This window comes from Anser brachyrhynchus (genome assembly GCF_964034855.1).
Source record: "Anser brachyrhynchus genome assembly, chromosome: 5".
In the NCBI taxonomy this organism is placed as follows: domain Eukaryota; kingdom Metazoa; phylum Chordata; class Aves; order Anseriformes; family Anatidae; genus Anser; species Anser brachyrhynchus.
In genome coordinates this window covers 16,000,572-16,024,756 of record NC_137699.1, presented here as the reverse complement: position 1 = coordinate 16,024,756, position 24,185 = coordinate 16,000,572, and the positions used below count along the sequence as shown (strand labels likewise).

At 37.5% G+C, this 24,185-nt stretch overlaps 1 protein-coding gene across 8 annotated transcripts in view; it reads right to left on the bottom strand.

Annotated features, from left to right (window-relative positions):
- The window catches only part of LOC308196094 (uncharacterized protein), a 596,499-nt gene that overhangs the window by 264,413 nt on the left and 307,901 nt on the right, over nt 1–24,185 (bottom strand). For 7 of the 8 annotated variants that reach the window (XR_013952064.1, XR_013952065.1, XR_013952066.1 and 4 more), the window contains 2 exons: nt 16,269–16,331; nt 16,082–16,161 (listed from right to left, as the gene is read on the bottom strand). Coding sequence is in view for 2 of the 8 variants with exons in the window: in XM_080594628.1 (XP_080450754.1) it covers nt 16,126–16,161; nt 16,269–16,331 (99 nt within the window). In the remaining 6 variants the exon portion in view is untranslated. Of the gene's footprint in view, nt 1–54; nt 6,738–16,081; nt 16,162–16,268; nt 16,332–24,185 lie in introns of those variants that run through there. The other variant, XM_080594629.1, reaches the window with a different exon arrangement.

The window sequence follows — 24,185 nt, the reverse complement described above, 5'->3', positions numbered from 1 at the left end:
TTTTGCCAGCTGGATCAGTGAGATGGACCTAAGTCCTGAGTAATGGCAGACCTAACCCATCTGCAGTTTTGATGATTTCTGTTAGGAAACACACTTCAACAACCAAACTGATGTGAAGCTGAAAAAAAATCATGCAGTGTTAAGCGTATTTCAGACAAAATTATAAATTCTAATGATGCTAAAGATTCTGGGCAAAACCTGATGAGTAGAAAAAATATTTTCCTATTAGTTGTAAAAATATTTGTCATAGCAGACCAAGAGTTTGGAACAAGTAAAGAACAAGTAAACATTCTGGCCCTTCTAAAGTACTATTCTTGTTCATGAAAACAGTCTTCAAGATTTTCTGTAAATGCTGGCTTCTTATTTGAATTCCTGTTCCTGTGCTGAAGAGGCTGAAAATTTCTCAGCTTAAAAATTGCAAATTGTGATTCTGGTGCTATCCCTCCACCTCTGTGTCAGGGTGAAGGAGAACAGAAGAGGAACTGAACTGTTTGGTGCAGTGAGCTGCAGGGCACACAACACACATGGAAGACGATCTACCGCTCCTTTACCCATCTCCTTTCCTTCCACTATGACTTTATATATCCTGCTCCTAAGCTTGTAACTGAAAAGATGAAACCTCCATGTAATATACAAGTGTTAAGTGTATAGCAGCAGATCATTAGACTGTTTCTGTTCCACGCAACCAGGTAAGTCATTACAAGGCTTAATGGTAATTTCTCCTACACATGATAGAGAGTATTTAACGATAGCAATACTTGTAATCAAGTGCAGAATTAATCCGTGTTAGCCTTTTCTCTTTTTTCAATGAGCTACTGCAAGTTAAAGTACAGTGATAAACTTTAGCTAAATTTCCTACCATCTCCGATGTGATCTGCATTCACTTTGGTGACACTGTTCAATTAACATTGCAGACATTGTAGACTCTCCCATATTAGATAGAGACTGATCTGGAGTTTACAGGAAAATTTGCCCTCTATTTCTTTCTTTAGAAAACTTGTAAACATAAAATTAGTACTATTTAATAAAATTACTGTGGTTGCTTTCAAACGATAAAGAAAAATAGCTCAGATAAACTTTCTGAAGATAACTAATCTACAGCTAATCTCACCCTAATCTACAATGAAATTCTGTTTTTAATGACTACTAGCATTTTACTCTGAAAATTTCTAAAATCCAAGAGCTAAAATCCAAGTGGATTCCTCTTGGAAACGTTTTACAGTGACGTTACTCTTACTGTAACTCAAATGACTGGGAACTGCAGGAGCTAAATCAGTACTTCATATGGTGCAGACCGGGTAGCTGATTAAAAATGTATAATTTCTCCGAATAATTTCACAGTTTCTGAACTGAACTCTAGATCAGCAAAATGCTGCTGATCTGTCATTAACAGAATAAAAATAAATTTTGGACTTTTCAAAAACAGCTTATTTCTTTAAACAAATAAACCAGCTTTGTACATATTGGTATATTAAACAAAAATTCTCATGCTTTACTAATGAGCTTATTGGGAGAGCTTAATTCCAATATACCCAGAAATGAACATTAACAATAGAGAAATAGAGAGGGAGATCAGTAATCCTTTATTTAATCGGCATTAGGAATGAGCTTCATCCAATCACCCATTTTATTCCTTCACAACACCAGAGATAAGCTAGTGAGGTTTTGTGTTCTCTGCAACTTAGAGGCGTGACTTCAATTAGCTATCTATTTAAAAGTTTTAGAGTAAAACAGACACCCAAACAGCAGAATTACTTGTGTTTACAGGTAGAAGTTGGTTTTCTATCCATAATGAGAAATTGCATTTCAAAATTATTTTAAAGTCATACCTGAATCTCTAAATGACTGCTACACTCCAAATACCCTTTGGTCCACTATCTCAAGCTGATATTTACATACAATGTGGGAATAATTGTCAAGCCCTCCAACCATCTATAGGGTATCAGAAAGAACACTGAATTATGTTCTTAATTTTCAGTGGAAGATATAATATGAATACTTGAGAAAAGATACCTGTTTGTCACAACAATCAAAGCAGTACCCTAAAAGGTCAACCCATATTAACAGGGTCTTTCTAAGGGTCTCAGTGTGGCACAGAAACACTAATCCTTTTAAAACTGGGATAAACTGAGAAAAATAAAGATGCTGCAAGTAATGAACCATGACTAACCATACTACAAAAATAAATTCTGAAAACAAATTCAAAGTCCTACAGTAACTGTCCACCTTTAAAGTAGGCATTCCAAGTGAATGAATGGTTGCAAGTCACTTTTTCCCAGGATGAAATTCAAAAAGCAGCCAAAAGAAAACAAAGAAATTGAGAAAAATATCAACAAAGCAACTGTACAAGTAACCTGCTGGAAATGGTAATCAATTAAGCCAAACCAGGGCTTGCTAATTGCAGTTTGAAGCCTGGTATGATCTCCAGAAATGCTGGATTAGCAATCTTCAAACTATTCCAGTTGCTTGGTTGCTCATTATACCTGTAAGCATATTATATGAGCTGTTGACGAAACGTAGAAAGCCGTGAAAATTCATCTCTACATCTAGCATATCTGAGGCAGACATCAAGACTATGAAGCTAACACTGCAATTATAGTGAACACTTCCCTGATAATTGTATATAATTTTTCACAACTGAAACATGATTAGTAAATCATCAACACCTGGTGCTGTATTACCTATCAACAACAAAGCTAGGCAAAATGACTGGTTTGCCTGAATGCATTCCTGCCTTTTCTATTGCTCTATGTTCTTGCTTGTTGTCAGTGGAAAGCACTATTCCCCTCATTTCTCAGTGGCTCTTATCACTCAGAAATGTCTACTTGGGCCTTACAGGGAAAGCATCTGTTTTTATTTCCGTATCATATGTTCATGGAAGAAGGTAGCCTGAAGGATGAAGAATCAAGAGTTAAAGTCTTAACTTTGTCCCATAAGGGCTGAATTGCTCTATTTTCCTGCAAATTATCTGGAAAAAAATATATTGATGAGTAATGATCCTTGAAAACAAAAGTATTTTGTTAGTACTGGCACACATTGAAAAACAAACTCTTAGAAAATAACAAATTTATTTTATAGGCTCCACTTATAATTTTCACAAGTCTGATAAGGAGGTAATGGTACAGAAAGTTCATATTTAATATTTTTTAGCTTTTTAATTTCACCCTTTCCGTTTAATTGCTAAGGTACGAAAGCAGCAGTCCTGATCTGGTGAACGATAAGGAGGGTTGATAGGTGAGAGAAGGTTTGCTTTGCTTACCCTATTTCATTTCTAACCATTGAGTTAAAGAGATTAGGTGCCACTATAGGATGTTTCTTCCAGTCTAAGTTGAAGCTGCACCAGCAAATAAAAATTGAAGAACTTCCTAGCCTCTCATCGTAATTATGAATATGGCCCCCAGATTATACTTGTTATAAAGCTGATTTCTCTGATTCACCTTGTGGCAATTAGTAAAATAAGCAAATGGAGTCTTTGTTTGGATAAATTGCCTGGATGCTGTACTTAGCAACAATTGAAGCTGAATCTTCTTTGATAAACTAAAATAGTACAATGTATACATTAGTGTTTTAGTGAGGATCAGGGCGCAGTTTGAAACAAACCTGTTTGTGCCTGGTCACAGAGCTTTGGCTTGCCTCACAGAGCATATGAACTGTATTTCTTTTGGGTGAAACAAAACTGAAAGATGTGCATACAGTACTCATTTGATGCCCTCCAGTAATTAATCCATGCTCAGTCTCTGGGACCCGAGTAAAACTAGTCCAAAGCAGCTCACCTCCTCGCCCATAAAGCATATTACAGATATCCAATCCTCCTTAATAACACTCCACAGATTTTCTCCTTTTATGCCATAGTACTTGCTAATATAGCCATAGACAATGGTGACATAAATGTCCTCCTGCTCATTGCAAATTTTATTCCTCTGAATTCACTCTAGGAACATTTGGAATATCACTATTGGCATGAAATCTGTTATCAGAAAATGACCTTAATTAGAATATAAGGGATGATAAGATAACTCAGCATTATAAGCCTTTTAGCCAACAGTGCTATCAGAAATATTTTACTGTGCAGCTCACATTCAAGGTTAGCTATATTCATATCACCTTACATATCAAAACATAGAGTATACCTAAACCCTCATGGAGATGCATTAAAACATTTTCACTGAGGACTCAAAATTTGCTATATATTTGTATGTAAAATTTTATGGCTTAGGGTAAAAGCAGTAAAAAGTGCTCATTTTTTCTGATATACATATATATATATTCCAGTTCTAAACTGCAGATGATATCAAATGGTTAGAGATGAGCAGTTTTTTGTCATCTTTTTTCTTTTAAATCCAGTGTTCCCACTTATGTTCCTTTCACACAGGAAACTGATAAAACACCTTTTGTTTGACTGACATTCTCTAAATTTAATAAAAAGCTGCAGCCTGCTTTACCAGTCTAATCAACACAAAACAGAATGGCAGAAATCAAAGTGCTGGTAGTATATTAAATATAGATGTCCTCTAAATTTGCATTTGATAATCATTGCACAGTCAGATAATTTTAATGCATATGGTAAATTATTTGTCTAGAGACTTTTATAATTGCAGATGTCATGTATAGGAAAAGGCTCATGGCATAGTGTTGTTGAACTTGCCATGACAGTCAGTAGGTGGAAGTCCCATCCTGACCAGGAGAGTGCACGCAGTCAGAGGCCTTGCGGTCTTGTTTCTCACAGGCCATTCCTCTAGATCCTACCTGCTTTTGACACCTAGCTTTCTTTTCAAGCCTGAGATCATTGGATCAAACAAACAGCTTGCTTAAAGGAGGGTCAGGCGACGATGAAGGAATATAGGGATGCTGTTCGTGTTTGTAGGGAGAAAATTCGTGTGGCCAAAGCCCAGCTAGAGTTGAAGCTGGCCATGTCTGTGGGAGACAATAAAAAAGGTGTTTTTAGATATGTGAACAGAAAAAGGAGAACCAAAGAAAACATAGGTCCGCTACTAGATGGGGAGGGTCTCCTCACAGACAATGATATAGGCAAAGCAGAGACATTTAATGCCTTCTTCGCCTCTGTCTTCAACGCTGATGATGGGCTTCGGGACCCAGGGTACCCTGAGCTGGAGGACCATGACGGTGGGAATGACAAACTCCCAACCGACCCTGAACGTGTGCGGGATTTGCTGCTCCACCTGGATCCATACAAGTCCATGGGTCCGGATGGGATTTATCCCAGGGTGCTTAAAGAGCTGGCAGACATCATCATGGGACCTCTCTCAATTATTTTTCAACGATCTTGGGAATCTGGTGTGGTCCCATTGGACTGAAAGCTGGCAAATGTTGTGCCAATTTTCAAGAAGGGTAAGAAAGAAGACCCTAGCAATTACAGGCCTGTCAGTCTCACGTCAGTGCCTGGTAAAATTATGGAGAGGATGATCCTTGAAGTTGAAGCACACCTGGGGGACAATGCAGTCATTGGTCCCAGCCAACATGGGTTCATGAGGGGTAGGTCCTGCCTAACAAATTTGATTTCCTTTTATGATAAGATCACCCATCTAGTCGATCAAGCGAAACCAGCTGATGTGATCTTTTTGGACTTCAGCAAAGCTTTTGACACGGTTTCCCATAGGATCCTACTGGACAATATGTCCAGCATACAGCTAAACAAAACCATCATACAATGGGTGAGCAATTGGCTGACGGGCAGGGCTCAAAGGGTTGTGGTAAATGGGGCCACATCTGGCTGGCGGATGGTCACTAGTGGGGTCCCTCAAGGCTCCATTTTAGGGCCAGTCCTCCTCAATGTTTTTATAAATGATTTGGATGTAGGACTAGAAGGTGTTCTGAGCAAATTTGCCGACGACACTAAACTTGGAGGAGTTGTGGACTCGGATGAGGGTGGAAAGGTCTTGCAGAGAGATCTGGACAGACTGGAGAGCTGGGCGATCACCAACCACATGAAGTTTAACAAAAGCAAGTGCCGGGTCCTGCACCTGGGACGGGGCAACCCTGGCTATACGTACAGACTGGGCGACGAGACGCTGGAGAGCAGCCCTGCAGAGAGGGATCTGGGGGTTGTGGTTGACAGCAAGTTGAATGTGAGCCAGCAGTGTGCCCTGGCAGCCAGGAGGGCCAACCGTATCCTGGGGGTGCATCAAGCACGGCATTGCTAGTCGGTCGAGGGAAGTGATTGTCCCGCTCTACTCTGCGCTGGTGCAGCCTCACCTCGAGTACTGTGTGCAGTTCTGGGCACCACACTACAAAAAGGACATTAAACTGTTAGAGAGTGTCCAGAGGAGGGCGACGAAGATGGTGAAGGGCCTAAAGGGGAAGACAGATGAGGAGCGGCTGAGGTCACTTGGCCTGTTCGGCCTGGAGAAGAGGAGGCTGAGGGGGGACCCCATCGCAGTCTACAACTTCCTCACGAGGGGGAGTGGAGAGGCAGGTGACCTATTCTCCGTAAACACCAGTGATAGGACCCACGGGAACGGTGTTAAGCTGAGGCAGGGGAAGTTTAGGCTGGACATCAGGAAGAGGTTCTTCACCGAGAGGGTGGTCGCACACTGGAACAGGCTCCCCAGGGAAGTAGTCACTGCACCAAGCCTGTCTGAATTTAAGAAGAGATTGGACTGTGCGCTTAGTCACATGGTCTAAACTTTTGGGCGGACCTGTGCGGTGCCAGGAGTTGGACTTGGTGATCCTTATGGGTCCCTTCCAACTCGGGATATTCTATGATTCTAAAGAAAAGACTTGTTTACCAGCTGGATCAAAGCATTTAAAAACAAAATTCAAATCTCAACCAGGCAATAGTCTTCTCAAATTCTTAGGCAAGAGACTTGTATTTGTATATATTTACCCCTTTTTAAGTGCTTGTTAGGAAAAACACAGCTTTACAGGTATAAAACAGCATAACAGCACACAGGAAAAAGCTCCTCAGTCCTCACGTTTTATGTAACCTCAATTGAACTCTTCAAATTAAGAACTGTCCTGACCAAGAGGCTAAGCCTATTCCAAATCCCGGTAAGAGCTGAAGCAGTTAGTGACTGGCGCTAGATTCAGAAGATGCAAAACGAAGCATGGTAATCTCTTCTTCCCTCAGCACCAGGTTTACTGAACACACCAGAAATCTGTTTTGATGAAAGGGTTTTATTTTAATGATCCAGACTGCAGTACAGTGGAATTGATTTAACACAGATGAATATTAAGCAGCAGCCTGACTCCTCAGCTGTTAATCACCATGTTTCCTAAATGATCATTTTTCTGAGTACCTAAAGTGATATCTTGTAATATCAGAAATGGCTAATAAACCTATGATTGCTGCACTAACTCTCCATCTTTTTTTCTGTTCCCTGGAAATGTGCACCTGTGTGTGCTAAGACCCTGTGGCAGAAACAAGGGATGAAAACAATCCTAGCGAATAAACATTTTTGTTTTTCCCTGGGCCATTAATAAACCATTTTTCATAATGCAACTCTGGTTGCTGAGACTAGCTCTAAGGGTATTTTCAAAACTAGCTCTGGAGCCAGGACTACACTGACTTTAGAAGTGGGGTTTGAGAAACAAGTCATGCCAGCTTAGGCAGTTTTTGACATTAGTTGGCACTCCTGCACAGAGTTTCATAGGCATTCATGTTATGTATTCTGAATGAAACTGAAATGAGCTAGCAGGTCTAAAGTACTTCTATGAGATCTGCAATGTTACTGTGGGAACGTAACATCTACCGTACTTCCGATATTGCTTGTAGCAGCAATGCTATTGGCATTGTAGGCCATTACCTACTTAGAAACCACTGTTACTGGTTTCTTGAGCATGTTAGGTTTCATAATGAACCAATAAAGCCCTTTTTGTATTCGAAACTTGCAACATAATTCTTCAAGGAAAAAAAAAGTGTCCTTTTAGTGATGGCAAATATGTACCTCTTTTCCTACCTAGATGAATTCCACTGACTGCAGGGTAAACGGCATTTGTAAAACTAGGGAGAAGTTCCCTTGAACAAATGCAGCCAAATGAGCCAAAGAAAACACTCCCAGAAGAGCTAGGAGAAGTGTTTCAGAGACAACTATGAAAATCGATCTGTGTGTGTCCTACACCCACATCATCAGAAGAGTACTTCAGAAAAGTTAACGGGCTGTATATGACACTATTCAAAGAAATTATCCTTGACAAAAATACTATCCTAATATTTCCAGTAGATTTGAGATCAACCCAATATAGTAATACTAAAAAGACTATTTATTAAACAGACCTCTCCAAGTATATCACCAAAAGCAACAGACAGTTAGATCTGTTGGGTACAGAGATGTTTTGGGTAGATATAACCTCTAAATATGAAGAATGACATGCATTTAGTAGAACAGATTTCCTATTCCTGATGAAATTTCTGCATGTGGGACGGTGAACCTTGTGCTACCTATAGTATTACCACTACTTGTGAAGACAAAGTATTTCGTTCACCAGTTGCATGTGTATCATCATTATTTTACTCAGGATCATCAGCCATCATGAGCTGCTATTCTATGAACTCAGTGACATTAAGGACTAGGAATCGGTATTCCAGTATTGATTTCTGTGTTGTGCTATTATTCAGTTCATTTATTAAGGGTAAAACATGTGGCTACTGAACTGGTAGAGGAGCTCTGCAACTGTTCACAGATAATATGAATGCAGATCCCCACACAGAATAACTTTTTCTTAGAAGCAGCAAATACGTCTCTGTCCAGTAGCAGCCTACTTTTACAGCTGTACATTCAACAGAGGCCCATAATGTCTATACCTGAGAATTGCATTCATCAGAGTAGAAACATTATTAGCTTGCCTTGAACCCAAGCATACTAAAATACTGTAACCAGATGTATTTTGTTAGTGCAGGCCCACTGTATAAGTGTTTTGCATAAACATGTGAGCAGTGTGACCTCCAAAGGCAAAAACTTGTACAGCTGCACTCAGATAGCATAAGAAAACATGTAAACAGCAACACAAATAACAATTTGCAAGATCAAGAATAAAGAACAAACTGAACACAGGGGATGGCAAATGAGCAGATCAGCATCTTGCTGAACACGCGAGAAGGACAACTGGCAAAACCATAAACAAGATACGATCCACTGGGAACAGATGACATCCTCCTTCTGGTTGGGCAAGCAATATAACACCACACTCAAGCAAAAAGGTGGGGGAAAAAAGTCACTCTTCAGTTTTGGCTGTCCTCATGGAAGAGCTCTGTAGCTTACTCATTTCGACCTCAGAGACTGAGAGGCATGAAGGACTTCAGCTATCAGCCCTTACTACCTAGCATCATCTCTGTGGTAGGATGTAGTTACAGCTAATTTAAGATTCAAATGTTAAGATTTGACTGTACAGGAACTAACCATTAGCACAAAGTGAGTTGTTAATGAATGCCTGCCTGGCTCAGTTCTGTTTTAAAGTTTAAAATTGGCTTAATCTAGCAGTCTTCTAAATTTTCCCATTACAGCAATGTCTAACTCCATTATTGACATGTATACTTTTATTTACATATAGACACATTTATTCACTTTTGGCATCTGTATTTTTGTTCAATATAATTTCACCTGTTGAAATGGAGGAGTCCAACAAAGGTACCAGAGTATTGTTTCTTTGGTACTTCTTAAATGAGGGAGAGGCAGAGGAATTATTTTCTTGCAAAACATGAAAATAATTAGAAGTTAAGAGGCTATAGTTTTCACAGACTGTAAATTCTCTACCTTTGCAACAGCAGGGATAGCATATTTTTTTCTAAATCTAAAATCACTATTATCCAACAGCAGCGCGTACATTTCTCTTAAGTATTGCTGAAAACACACTCTCAGCAGACATACGGTGAGGCTCACCCGGAGCACAATAGTTTCGGGTAGAGCTATTACTGGTACAGGCTAGCCCAGACCACTCCTTGGGAAATATAAACCTCAGTTAGCCCCCCAGTCATATCCAATTCTTGTTTCAATGTAAATATCTTGACAATTAATACTCAATATCACATTCTGTACAGCATCTACTGATTCCATTTGTTTTTGTTGCTGTTTATTTTTTAATGTAACTGCCACATATGAACAGCTCTTTCTTAAAAAAAAGTGCCTTATGATTTCGTTTCTAGAATTGCTGCTAATGATACATAGTAGCAGCAGTTGTTTCTGCTCTCCATTTAGAGGAAATGGATTATTTCAGCAAATGGAAATACTTTGTTTAATCTAAATTATATCTTAGATCCTTGCAATCAGATCTTATACATGATGCTCAGACGATTAGCTACAAAACTGAATTTACTTTCTAAAAGTTATATATTCTTACTGCCAAGCTTGAATGATGCAGCTGGGATCTCAAATTTTGCAGCATAACTGAAGAACTTTTATTTTTTCTCTTTAATACAGTCTCTAAGTATATCTAGACATGATTTTTTTTCCTTTTTTTTTTTAAAAAAAAGCTTGTAATGCTGGGATAATGTTTGTCTTTTACAATTGATCTGGGCCTACAATAAAGTTCTGATGGAAGCTTTTTTTGTTTGTTTAGACTTTCAATATTGCTAATTAATAAAAATGTCAGGATTAGGAAACAATACTGAGATTCCCTCCGTAAAGCAAAACAATGAAAGCTGCACTAGGTTTTTGACTGAAATATTGCTGTAGGCAAACTCAGTTGTAGTGTAACTAATGACTCATGAACTGGGGACTTCCTTCTAAATTACACGTCCTGGACAGATACAAATGAGGGCTATTTTGTTAAAACTGATACCTGTCAAATGAGTTTGACTTTAAAACTCTTGTGAACTGTTGATTTCAGAATCGTCTCTCTACCTGAAATTCCTGAATTTCAACTATGTATTCAAAGAATGATTTTTCATTTGAACACCACCAACAAATAACATTTTTGCAGAGTTACCAAAGATATGCCTAATGACTGCACTTCTGTAGTGACATTTAAAACTATATCTTTTTTCATGCACTTCTGAAAATAACTGCTCTGGAAAAGATTCCATATCCATCTTATTAGATGCTTGCAGTTCTGAATCCATAACATAATTGCTCTCAGAATGTTCCATATGTTTTTAATTCTATGTATACGTCAAAGGAACAGCTTGAACTCAGAGAACCTATATGTACATACATAGATGGCAATTTAGGATTAAGCTTCAATTCAAGTTGGAGTTGGACCTGTCTTAAAATACAGAGTAACAAATGTGACTTAGTATGCTAATGAAATCTTTAATTATACTATCAGAACAGTATATACTGAAGAGTGTTGAGAGTAAACAAGAATCTCACATTTGCAGGACACTACATCACAGGATGGAAAGGAAACATGGAAACCTTTTATTCAGGATGACATAACTCAACTATGTATAGAATTGTGCAAGAGCTTAAAGTTGCTTACAGTTAATAGGGTGGACAGTTGTCATGGTCATCATCAGCAACAAGAACAAAAACACATCAGCTGTGCTTGTGCCACATAGAAATTCATGTGTGAGAAACTGATTACTTTAGCATCCAGTCTCTGTATGCCCATATTGTATCTGTGAAACATTATTTTACTATTATTAAAGTAAGATATGTTTCTAGTATTTGCATTGTCTTGTGTTCCGTTGCTTGTGTTTGGGAAGGCAGCCTATTGCTTCTTCACATCTGACACCTCCTGCCCATAAGGCTTGGCTGTACTTTGGGTACAGCAGAACTCAAGAGAAGATAGCATGTGAAGAGATTGAATAGTTAACTATTTTCTGACAAGAAAAACCTATACAAATGAAACAGGAAGTATTTAAATCAATTGGTACACATAACATTTATCTCTGTGTATGTAAAAGAAGTGACCAGAGTAGGAGGTATCCTACCACTGAACATCTGACTGACAGCACAACACAGCAGATGCCAACTGAAGCACTCAGTATATCAGCATGAAAGCAAAGACTGTAAACAGTTGCTTTTGTGCAGTTACATGAATCTGTGTAGATGAACTGGAAATGAAAATAGAACTATCAAAAACTGTTGGGTACCAAATAACAGTATATAGAATCAGACACTTTAGACTGCCTAATAAATCACAGCAATTCCTCCTGCAGGCATGTATAAGTTCTTTAAGTTCTACATTTTATGACTGAGAAGAACAAATTTTGAAGGTATTCAAATTGAAAGAGATTGTACATTGTCTTTTTGGTCTCAGTTGCTCTTTGTTCATGTTGCCATCATCTAAAGATTAAGAACACTGGCAAAAAGAAAGTCTATTCCAAGTACTGACTAAAGTACAAATTAAGCATCAATATAATGAAAATCTGTAACTAACAAATTCAGGATTGTCTTCTGTTATCAATCAGTTTTGACTGTAGAAGCACTTTTGCGTGTAGTTTGTTCAATTTTGGTTTCTTGAGGGAATTTTATTGTGGTCAAAACTAACTTTAACTATAGTTTTGGTCTAAATAACATCATAGATCCCATAGAAACAACAGAAAATGTTTATGAAGGAAAACTTGTTAGTGTCATATAATACTCAAAATAAAACTAATACTGGAAGAATATACATAAAAGAAGTGCATGTGTATATATATGTTTCTCAGTTTAAGCCAGTAATTTGATAAAAAAAGCTTTTTTTTTTAAATGTGAGTGATTCTTCAGAGTTCCCTTTGTGAGGTTCTTTCAGATTTATCACTAGGAAATTGGAGGCTGGAGGGTTGAAAAGAGTGTTCAGAGGTCATTAGTCACCCTCATGGTCCAAGGCAAAAAAAAACTAAGAGAGATAACAAAAGCATTTCTGGAAGATACCAGCTTAATCTATAGCTAAAAATCTCCAAATAGGAAATACCCCTAACCCTTTTATAGGCAGTAAACTCTGGTGCTCCTCTGCTTTTATAAGTAAAAAGATCTTGCTTAACACAACACTGCTGCAGTTTAAAGATCTCCCTTCTCATCCTAATCTTAGTGAGTCTTCTCTTTCTCTACACTCAACAAATCTATTTATTAGGTCAAAAACAGAAGGTGGCCTGAAAATGAACTTATATTTTGTGCTCAAAAGGGATGTAGTACTTCTGATGAAGCAAGATATTTATTTCACATGACTTGTAGCTATTTTATAAGTGCAGAACTGCGACATCCAGCTGCATACTATGATTGCCATTCATTGATCCTCTTCAAGCATAGTGCTTTTCCATATTGATTAATATTTATTTTTTCAACCATGTCTCCAGTTTATCAAGACTATTTTTTATCCTAATCCTGTCCTGCTGGGTTTTTCCAATTTCGATTGTTTAGCATCATTTGCATGTTTAACACTCCTATTCTTCATTCTGGAAGTTCTTGGAGTTTTATTTTATATTAGGCTCCTCTGCTCTGAGTTTAGCTACTGCATGTGCAAAACTCACAGATCCCAAGCCACAAACTCCATTTCCTTCTCTTTTCCCTATTATAAGAGATACAATGCTCTTCATACGGAAGAGGCAAAAAAAGTCACTCTCAAACACAGGAGCAGCCTTGTAGAAAACCACCATGCACATCCTCCTGGTCTAACAGTGATCCATAGTTGAGTTGATAGTTGAGGATAACGTAACTGTCAGGAAAACTCTCTCATACCAACATTACCTAGGTCATAACTGCTTAGGTTGCTCATGTAAGATCATTATATGAGGCCATACTAAAGTCCTGCTGAAGTCAAGCTTACTGCTACTTTATTGCTTATTCCATTTACCTATAGGAATTGCAAGCTTGTCAGGAAAAAGCTGATTTTGATGCAGTATATTTCAATCAAACATCTGAGGATAATTATTTCTTTGTTTTCCTGAGCACATTTAAAAATGGATTAGTTCTGTTTCATTCTGAAAAATGAAGCTAAGTGAATTAACTTGTAATTCCTCAGATCTTTTGTAAGACAGGTATATTTCTTTTCATCCCAGTCGTTTGAAATGGTTTTCACATGTATTTTTTACTTCAGAAATAAAACTGCTAAAAATCCTAGGAGTAGAGGTCAGAGTAAAAAGGAATGCTAAAGGTTAAATTTCATTAGGTGATTTGAGAGCATCTGACTTAATATTGTCTAACTGGCTACTCATGATGCATGTAAGAAAAGATCAGCTTCCTACTTGACTTCTTAAAAACCATTAGCTTATTTCCTCCTAAATTAGTTTTAAGGTTGGTGAAATATTGTCATAAGAGGGAAATGAGAATTCAAGATCATACTATCAGAAGAGAAATATTTCTGAAGAAAAGAATATTACTATTATAGGTTAATCAGGCTAAAGCTTGCTTACTTCTTTGATCAAGCTAGGACAATATGCTTCAAAACACTTCAGTAATAAACTAGTCTACCTCTAATATAATTTAGCACATCTGAAAACTGCCAGTCTATTCCCTTTCTTAGACAATGAAAAAACTATCCCTGAATTCTAAACACAAACTAATGAAGACCAAACCCTACCTGTAACATTGCTTTGACTATAAACAATGAGAAGTCTTTTTTCTAAATCAGCCTATTTAAACCTGTTAATCTAATTAGGCTCAACTGCATCTAATTTCCACCAATATAGTGCCACTCTAATTATAAAAGCAAATCAGAAACACCAAAACTGTATACAAAATAGTAAGAGCAAAGGACATTTTTCACCTGCTTTGTCCCCCCTCAATACATTATACTGTAACAGTGAAATCTAGAGTTTGTGTATTTAATTTTGGAGAAATATATCCTTTTCAGACCTTCTATTAATTTCTCCATAGCCATGTTATTTGTATTAGTGACTTTTCTTAATGTCAAGGTAGCAGAAGTTGAAAGTCTGTGCAGAGGACACTGGGCATCCATGACAGACCATTTAATATGAATTAAGATTTAGGACAATACTGCTTGCAGCAATCTGATTACCTTTAGTCAGAAAGATGATTAAGGGTGATAAATTAAAACCTTAAAATTTTCTCTTCAGTGACTGCTCCTCCACAGTAGCAATTTGGACTTTAATAGTACCAACCACCTTAAAGACATCCACTAACGACACAGATGTTTTCCTCTGTCTGCAAAAAATCCCATACTGTTCTTGAACTTCTATCATTATGTTGTACAGGAGATGAATGACTGTATAGCTTAGAGTAAAAAAGTGATTATATTAATACCAACAAACAATCTACTGTATGCATGATATGGGTTTTGTTTTTACACTGTATTCGAACTTTTGAATATTTTATTTTACATTCTGCAAATTAACACTATGTTCTCTTAGCACCAAAGTGAATTAACACAAAGCATCTTACAAAAATGCATAAGCAAACATTTTAAAATGGAATTTATTTTCGTAACAGCATTCTCCCCTAAGGAAGTGAGTGATTGCTTCTGTAAGGATGTTTATTAACAGATAAAATAACTTTGATAAGAACCAAATGCTACTGTTGTTTCTAGCTGCATTATCCTAACTAATGAGTACTATTTATTAACAATTTGAAACAACAAAACAAGATGCACATTCCCTTATTTTTCCACTTGGACATGCAAATAAGACAAGATGAAGTTACACATTTGTTTAGTAAGTGGTTACCAACATAAATATTCTCAGTGATATGTTCCACATCTTAATTACCTAATGAGCAATGACATTCTCAGGTCCCAAACTCATACATCAAAAAAGAAATATATGGCACCCCTTCATGGCTTTTTTTTTCCTTTCTGTCCAGTTTTAGACAAAAAGCTAAATGTATTATATTGCAAACGGCTAGGAAACAAAGATCAGCCCTGCCCCTCTGTGTTTGCCACTGTGAGAATGGCAACTGCTAGTGACATTCGTTTTTTTCTAGTTTTTGAAAGTAAGAGGTGATGTACTGTTCAGAAACATATTAAATTCCTGTGTTATTGCTGATGATAGAACATGAAATGAACCTGAAGAAAAAAATATCACTGATCGAGGATAATGATAAAAATGTATTAAGATTTAGAATTTTTTAGAACCTCTACCATCCTTCAAGTTTCAAAGAAGCATCGATCCAACAATCAGTCACAGATTTTTATCTTTCAAAAAAAAATAGTGAATGCCAAGCTTTGATTTTGTTCATCAGAAACAGCTTTCCATAAAAGCGTAGAGGGTTTAACAAATTAAAGAAAGGACCAACAGATAAGTACTTACTGTACAGAAGTGAAGAATGAGAGCAAGTAAGCTCTTGGATCATACTAAGTCCATGACATGCTCATGGTGCTCTCCATTGCCTTAAAAAAAATATATAATTTTCTTTGTCATATTAAGATTCAATAAAAGAGAAAATGCTTTAGAGTGTTATATATATTTTCCTATTGAAAGCCATGTTGCATTTTACCTTGGAGCTCTTCAATCTTTCTTTAAAAAGAAGTTCTTCAGTGCTGTGTAGACTTCTTAGTTCCTAGAAGCAAAAGAATTTAAATTCATTTAGACGTTTTTGCATTGTCATGGGATACATAAAAACTTCAGACTTTCTTCTCTAAGAATTTTAAATTGAAAAGATAGTCATAAAGAAGGTAAAGAGATAGTTATAGAGAACTTCTGTGAAGTGATTTACTGATAGATTCAAATTCTATTTGAGAAAGCAAGGTATTCAAGAAAGCAATAGAAAACTATGCTAAGAAAAAAGTCAAAATGCATTCTTCCTTCTCAATTCACAGAGGCATATCTATTAGCAAGTTAAAAAAATACAACAGTATATAGATACTAATTGTGCTGGGGAGCATGTAGCAGCCCTACTCACCAACAAGGTATTAGCTATTCCATAAAGACACAAAGCAATCTACGTAAATGGGCCATTTGGACATTGCTAGTCATAAAACTGTATACTTCTCCAGAGAAATGTAGATTTCACTCTTTCAGGAACAGCTTCCTTGCTCCCCTGCCACATACCTTTTATGATGTTCACGTTGGGCTGGACACAAGACTTCTAATACCTTTCATGAAGCATTGTGTTGGCCAGCTAGGAAATCCTTCTGTATGTTAGTTTTATGAAAAGGGAAATTGAAAGGTCAATGCCTTCTACAATATTTTGGAAATTATTTTTCCTTTTTTCTTTAAGGTTAATTAATTAATTTTAAACATCCATAATAGTGTAAAGTTGTTGCAGATGAGGAAGCTAATTGACATTCAGAATCAACACTAAGTCAAAAATGAATTAACTAATTCATTTCATTAACTGTTGTTGGTGAACACAAATGTAGCTCATTACTATTGACCAGAGTAAAATTTCATGCAGTTGTTAACTGTGTTAGCTAAAAGTGATAGAAAAAAGAAATAAACATAAATTTCAGGATATTACTTTCTTTTTCACTATCTTCAAAACACAATGGAAAGAAAAACTGTAAGAAGATGACTTAAAGAAACTAGTAGGTGGAGTAAAAAAACATTATACACTGCTTCTTTTTTCCTCATATATACTTCTGGCTTCCAAGCAGTCACATGTAAACTTCCGGGATGGTTTAAATCTTTGGTAGAGAAAAGATTGAACTCAGTAGCACAGTAATTACTTGCCTGTGGTAGAAGAAATTAACATTTACAGTCTTGCATAAAAGCCATAGAATTGATAGCAAAGCTTCATGGAGGTAATTAAACTTTAAGAACCTCAACTGCTGAGTAGCTACTTTATCAAATAGCAAACAATAACTGAAAGTGGCTACACTTTTTTTTTTAATGACTGGTGATAAACAATATCTCAGTTTGCCCATTGCTAACATGAAAAACTTCAGAATTGAAAATTCATTCTTTTGAAGGTAAGAGTAATTTTGCAAGTGCATACTGGTTACTTCAAAACACCAAACAAGTATGTAATGGTGGCTAGTGTCAGTTTGGGGCAAATTTAACACCAGTCATAAAGCACTCATCACTTATTGTATGGATATATTTACTCAGTGCTTGAAAACAGTTTTATCCCAAACACATTTGGATATGTACATCAGGCCCTGCTAGACTGATCTTCAGTAGTTTTAAGGACAGGAAACCTAGCAAACGGGATCAGACCAAAGCCCCTACAGTCCACAGAGACCGTTAGGTTCCAGTAAGGGCAAACAGAATTATTAAGGTAAATGGAGGAAAGAATTTACAAATTCAGAAAATGTTGAAAGTCATCTTTCTTCTTCTGTAGACTTCCAAGTTCCATCAACCAGTTTTATTTTTTGCTTGTTGCACCCTCCCCCCAGAGATTATATAACTCTTCAACCTCAAAGAGATTATGATAAACATTTCGACATTGAGTTCACTGAATATGACAGCAGAAGAGAAGACCTAGACTGGGAACAATAGTTAACTGACTAGCATAGGACAGAGGAACCTCACGTCTTATAGAGCCTAAAAACCAAGATTGCAGAAAAAGGTTTACTTCCAAGATGTAACCCAGTTTACTTGGTACATATAGAAGACTACCATCATAAAGGATGTGTTCCTGTTCCTTTCTGAGACTTTTTACATAGATTTCCTGCGTTCCAAAGTGATTTCTGTCAAGAGGAAGTTTTTAAGAAGTTTGAACATAAGGGACGTTTCAAGAGCTAGAGTATATGATGAAAATACTTTCATGCCACAGTACTACAACAAAACCTATTTGTAGTAAGGACAAATTTAGTAAATACAAGGTGAACAAGAACTTTGTTTCAACCAGCAACCATTAGCACTGAAGTTATGACAAGTATCTAAAAGAAATAGACGTAAAAGAGAGAGGTAAAGTTAAAAATGTCAAATTTACAAGTTTATCTGCCTTTAGCAAAAGTTTTTATAAACGACTTGGGAAAACAAAAGCCATTGGAAAGCCTATATTCCTTCCTTTAAGGCACGCAAAAGAAAAAGAAACACATCCCAAGAGTTGTTTTTTTCCTCTTTGTTCAAGAGAGAGAGCAGAAGCAAAGCCTGCTGAAAGCATGACTTGAAGGAAACACTACAGGAATGGAGAGCTATTACAATTACCAAGGCAAGTTATGCAGAAAGAACAAACAGTACAGCAATAGAAAGAGAAGTACTTCAGTTACAAGAAAAAAAAAATCAACAACAGGAGACAGACAGACAAGGCATCAGTAGAAACAGAGTAAATTCTGGAATGGTGGCAGAAACATCAGCGAAGATTTCAATTAATTTAGGGAAGTGTTACATACACAATTTCTAGCATTCTGGTGACTTCACCCCAATGAGCAGCTAAACACCACCACAACTGCTCCCTCTACCCCTTCTTAAAGGAAGAGGGGAAGAAAAGATGATAGAAAAGGGCTCAAGAGTTGAGATACAGACAGGAAGACTGCTCACCAATTACATACATGGGCCCCGCATACTCAACATAGGGAGATTAATATAATTTATTGCCTAACAGATTCAAGCAGTAAGAAACAAAAATCAAACTATAAATACCTCTGACCCAGACACCATCTTCTACATCCTCCCCCTGAGCAAAGCAGGGGAACTGGGGCCGGACCCTAACACTGTCTCTGCTGTTCCTTCATGGTCACTCTCTGCCCCCACTCTACACGGGCTCCTCCACAAGGCTGCAGCTCCAGCAGGGGCTCTCCATGGGCTGCAGCCTCCTCCAGGCCACATCCACCTGCTCCACCGGGGGCTCCTCCACAGGCTGCAGCATGGAGATCTGCTCCATGTGGGACCCATGGGCTGCAGGGGGACAGCCTGCTCCACCGGGTGCCTCTCCACAAGCCGCAGCAGAACTTCTGCTCTGGCACTGGCAGTACCTCCTTCTCCCCTGACCTTGGTTTCTGCAGGGCTAGTTCTCTCTTTACAATTTCTCACCTCTCTCTCTAAGGTGCTGTTCCACAGCAGTTCCCCCACACCCCCTTTCTCCAATGTGCTCTCTCAGAAGCATACCACGTGTCACTCACTTAGCTCTGGCCAGCAGCAGGTCCCTTTTGGAGCTGGCTCTGTTCTAACACAGGGCAACTGCTGGCCTCTGCTCACAGAAGCCACCCCTGCAGCCCCCCCGCTACCAAGCCCTTACCACATAAACCCAATACAACCATACCCAGTGAAATAGCAGCTGTAGACAACACACTGTTTTTCCTCCCACTAAAAAGAAAGAGAAGCACAACCTAACTTATAAAGCAGCTGCAGGAACATGTAATCACAATCAGAGTCTCATTTCATTCATCTGTGGTCATTAACAGTGTTACTTCCATCTCATTAGCTCATCTGCTGCATCCAATTTTGTTGTGCAGAGGATTGCAAAGACCAAAGAGAAGTGTCTCTGGGCTAGAGGCTCCTTTTAACTGTTTGAATAATATATCATGTTCTACTTGGTTTCTTTAGGGTGGTTTATGATGCAGATGCTTGCAAGAGGAAGATGTAGTGCAATATGACTAGAGTAATTACAACAAGACAAAGTGGTTAATACATATTTTCTAGTTTATAAGGGAGTTTAAATTGTCATATGGTCTTCTGTTGAAACAGCTTCGAAGTAGTCTGCTAGCCCACAAGGAAACCTGTGTGTATGGTTCTTCTAAAACCTGCTCTGGTCAAATTCTATTAGGATTTGAGGAAAAGCGGAAGGGAGCGCTCCATGATGGCAGAGTCATAAGGCTTTAACTCAGTTCGAACATGGACCACATTCTGTGAAGATTTTCAGGGCTATTTGACTTATTAAATCCACCTAAATACTTAAATAATTGCTATGTGGATTATAAACTAATGTTCCGAAACTGATCCTGTCATGTTGCACGTTAACCCATTTCTTCGACTTCATTGAGCAAAATCCGTGTCTAAATGGCTGATGACTTTTACAGTCTATAAAGGTCTATTATGCATACAAAATGCATTAATACTAAAAATTAGTTCCATTGTTTTTCTGAAATTTGAATCTAACTATATTTGCATAAATATATCCATTTATCCACACTTACAGGACTTCACCTCTGAAGTGCGGTAAAATAACTACTAAACAAAATTTATTCTAAATCTTAAAAACAGCCCAAAGACCTCCTCTAAGTTTTTGCAGTGGACTATCTTCAGGATTGTCATTCATAAAATAATGAAGTATTAAATTCTTTTTTTTTGTTGTTTTTCAATTACCTTTTTTTTTTTTTTCCCCTCTGTGTTTCTGTCTTTTGTGTCATGGGGTTTGTCTCTTATTTCTGTCCCAAATTTTGTTACAATTCTGTCAGCTAGTTATAAACTAGAGGCAGTAACATGTACTTGTAAGTGTGCGATGCACATCCATAGGTCTATTTAAAAACTCAGAAATTAAGTTCATAAAACAATAGGACTTAAAAACAAACAAACAAACAAACATCAAGTCACCAAATGTGTAGTCAACAAGAGATGCTTGGCTAAAATTTTCCTCCAAATTGTTTCATTTTGTTTTGAATCTGAATCTGAACTTCTTAGATCCATTTATGAGGCTAGCTTTGAATATTCAAGCCTGAAAATTGTAATCCTCTCATTAAAATTGATAGAAACAGATACTGAAAAAGTATGAGTCTACCACACCAACATTAAAATATTTCAGATATTTTTAAAAATAAACTTAATTCAGAAAAGACTAAAGATTGACAATCTGCAGGGATTAGTCTGTGATGCTTTTATGCTTATTCCCAAAACCTTCCTTGGGGTAAAATTAACTGAAAAGTTCAGACTTCACACTGAAAGGATCAGGAAATTCTAAAGTGATGAGGACTGGACTGTCTGATTACTGTAACCTGGAATAACAGTAAATATTTCTGTTAGACTGATTAATTCTTTACTGGCCATATGTTTAGGATAATAAAGAATGGGACTATACAATATGCCATCATGAATTACTATAGCATGTTTGGAAGCTTTCCATAGTGACCAGTTAGGAAAAACAAACAAACAAACAAAACAAAACAAAATACACAAGAATAGAAGGTATGAAACCCATGTACAGTTCATAAAGAAAATTTTTCCTGGACCCTGAAAGCTTGCTCATCAAGCATATCCGATCTGGGAGGGAGGGATGGAGAAGGAAAATAAAAATAAATTAAAAAAAGGAGGCTGAAAAGCTAGACTTTGGCATATCTTCCTTTATTTTATTGTTGTTGTTGTTGTTCTGCCTGTAAATCAGAATTTCTAATCAACTAAATGTGCAGCACTGTATCCAAAGTTCTTAGAATAACAACTAAGAACTTTGCCAGTGAAAGACAAACAGTGTAATAGCTATGAGATATAGCTAAGATTTTGTATTGTTTTAGAGACGAGAATCCATAACTTCAAATCAGGAAGTATTTAATATCAAGCCTGATATGAAATGAGAAATTATGCTATCTAGCTGTTTTTGTGCATTGCTTGAGCACCAACAGTAAGCTTGCACGCAAAGTCTACTGTCCTTACAATGACACTCATCATGTCATCATCTGTGTTTGTGGTTTTCATCACTAAAGTTGAAAACTGAAAAAGTATTCTTGAGAGGAAAGGTTACATGAATTTGGTTGACTGCACAGAGAAGTACAGAATGAAATGGAAAAGAAAAATGTAAATCTAAATATGTCAGGGCATATTTTATTGTCAGTCAGGAGGAAAGAGCCTTGACTTCTGTTTGAGAGCTGCACTGTAAAGAGTGCTGTCTGACCTGCTGTTACAAAACATGTTAGTGTAGAGCTAGGACTAAGTGTTTAAACTCATCTTTCCCACTCCTGGGAAGCATCGTCCTATCATCTTTTTATTAGAGGTGTAATTTTTCATGGGCTCCAGATGATGTCCTACACTTTCAGCTCAATCTAGCAAAAAATATGCTTTGAGAAAATGTGGTCTTAAATCTCCGTTTCCTGTTGGAGTTAGTCTTAGGCAATAATCAGTGTTGGGTACTTCTGGTTTCTGTCTGGGTTTAAGACCTTTCATTGGAATTATCTTTATTTAATAATTCTTGGCATGGAGTAGGCTAGAATCATAAAAGTACTCCTTTCTCAGACTGACAATCAAATTAATTTCAATCCCAATTCTCCACTTTTCTGTTCTCTGCTCTCTTCTCCCTGCACTATCGTTTATTCAACTGTCTTCTGGCACAGACAGCTGGTGTAAAGAAGAATTAATTTTCCAAATTTGGCACTAATGTGAAGAGGTTGGAAGTATAGACAGATCATTTTTGAAGTCATTAGTGAAATTCCAGCTCATTGCCAACCCTAATAAAGGATTATAATTTACAGACATGGAGAATGAACTTGAAAAGACATAAATGACACCGAATACTTCATAACTGAATGGACAAATCATGATAACCAAGTGACAATAGAAAAAAACTTGCATACATTATAAGAAATCAAAACTACGTGACAAATGTCATATAAAATCAATTCTAAAGCTTCCAAAAATCTTGGAAACCAATTATTCTAACCCGTTTTTCAAATGATGGACTCGTGGGTTTATATGTCTGTACTGCTATACCTATTTCAGTAATCTAAATACATATTTTATTTTTTTTTCCCTTACTGAAGAAGCATGAGGATTTTGTTAGCCCTTGGACTCAGAGCAGGGTAAGATATATAATGGGACATATGTTATGGGACAGGAAAACCACCTTTCAGGTTCTGGGGACAGGCAGTCAGCTTCATGGGAAGAATTTCAATAGGACCATTACTTTCACTGAGCTTCCATGCAAACTCACCGAGAAGTCAAAATATACTATGTATAATCATATAAAATCATCCACTAAAGCTTCAGATGAGTACTTTCTTACTTCTTCTGACACTTCACTGCTTGGGAGAAGCTCCTTTAAAAACAATGACAAAAAAAACCCCAACCATATTGCACTGTGGTTTTATTTTGGTGCTCAGAAAAAAAAAAAAAAAAAAAAAAAAAAAGTGAGAGCTGTGAGCGATGCTTATCGTGCAAGTTAGTATTGTACCTTTGTTATCTTACTCTTTTTTCTATGTTTATTTTTTGTATTCACTTTCTTTTTCTTTCTTATTTTGCTGATCGCCATGAAGAAGGTGGGACCAAGAGCTTGCTTCCTCCCCATGCTGCCCACCTCCACCACACTCCAGCTGCGCTGACCCCACTCCCAACCTGCTGACTTGACTTCTTGGCTGGACCGGGGACCTGACTCACTGCAGCTGTCTTGAATGCTGGGCTGAGGCTGATCCTGAGCACTGCCCCAGTCAGGGTCCTGACCCTGACCTGCTGGTGCAGCCTCCCAGCTCCTCCTGGGGGACCCTAGTCTCCAGCTCGCCTGCCCCGGCCAAGCAGCCTGACTGTGTGTTCCCTGATATAGGGCTTGCTTTCCTTCTGTGTGCTCAGATGGAAGGGCCTGCAACGAAAGTGCAGGGTTAGTACTGTTGCT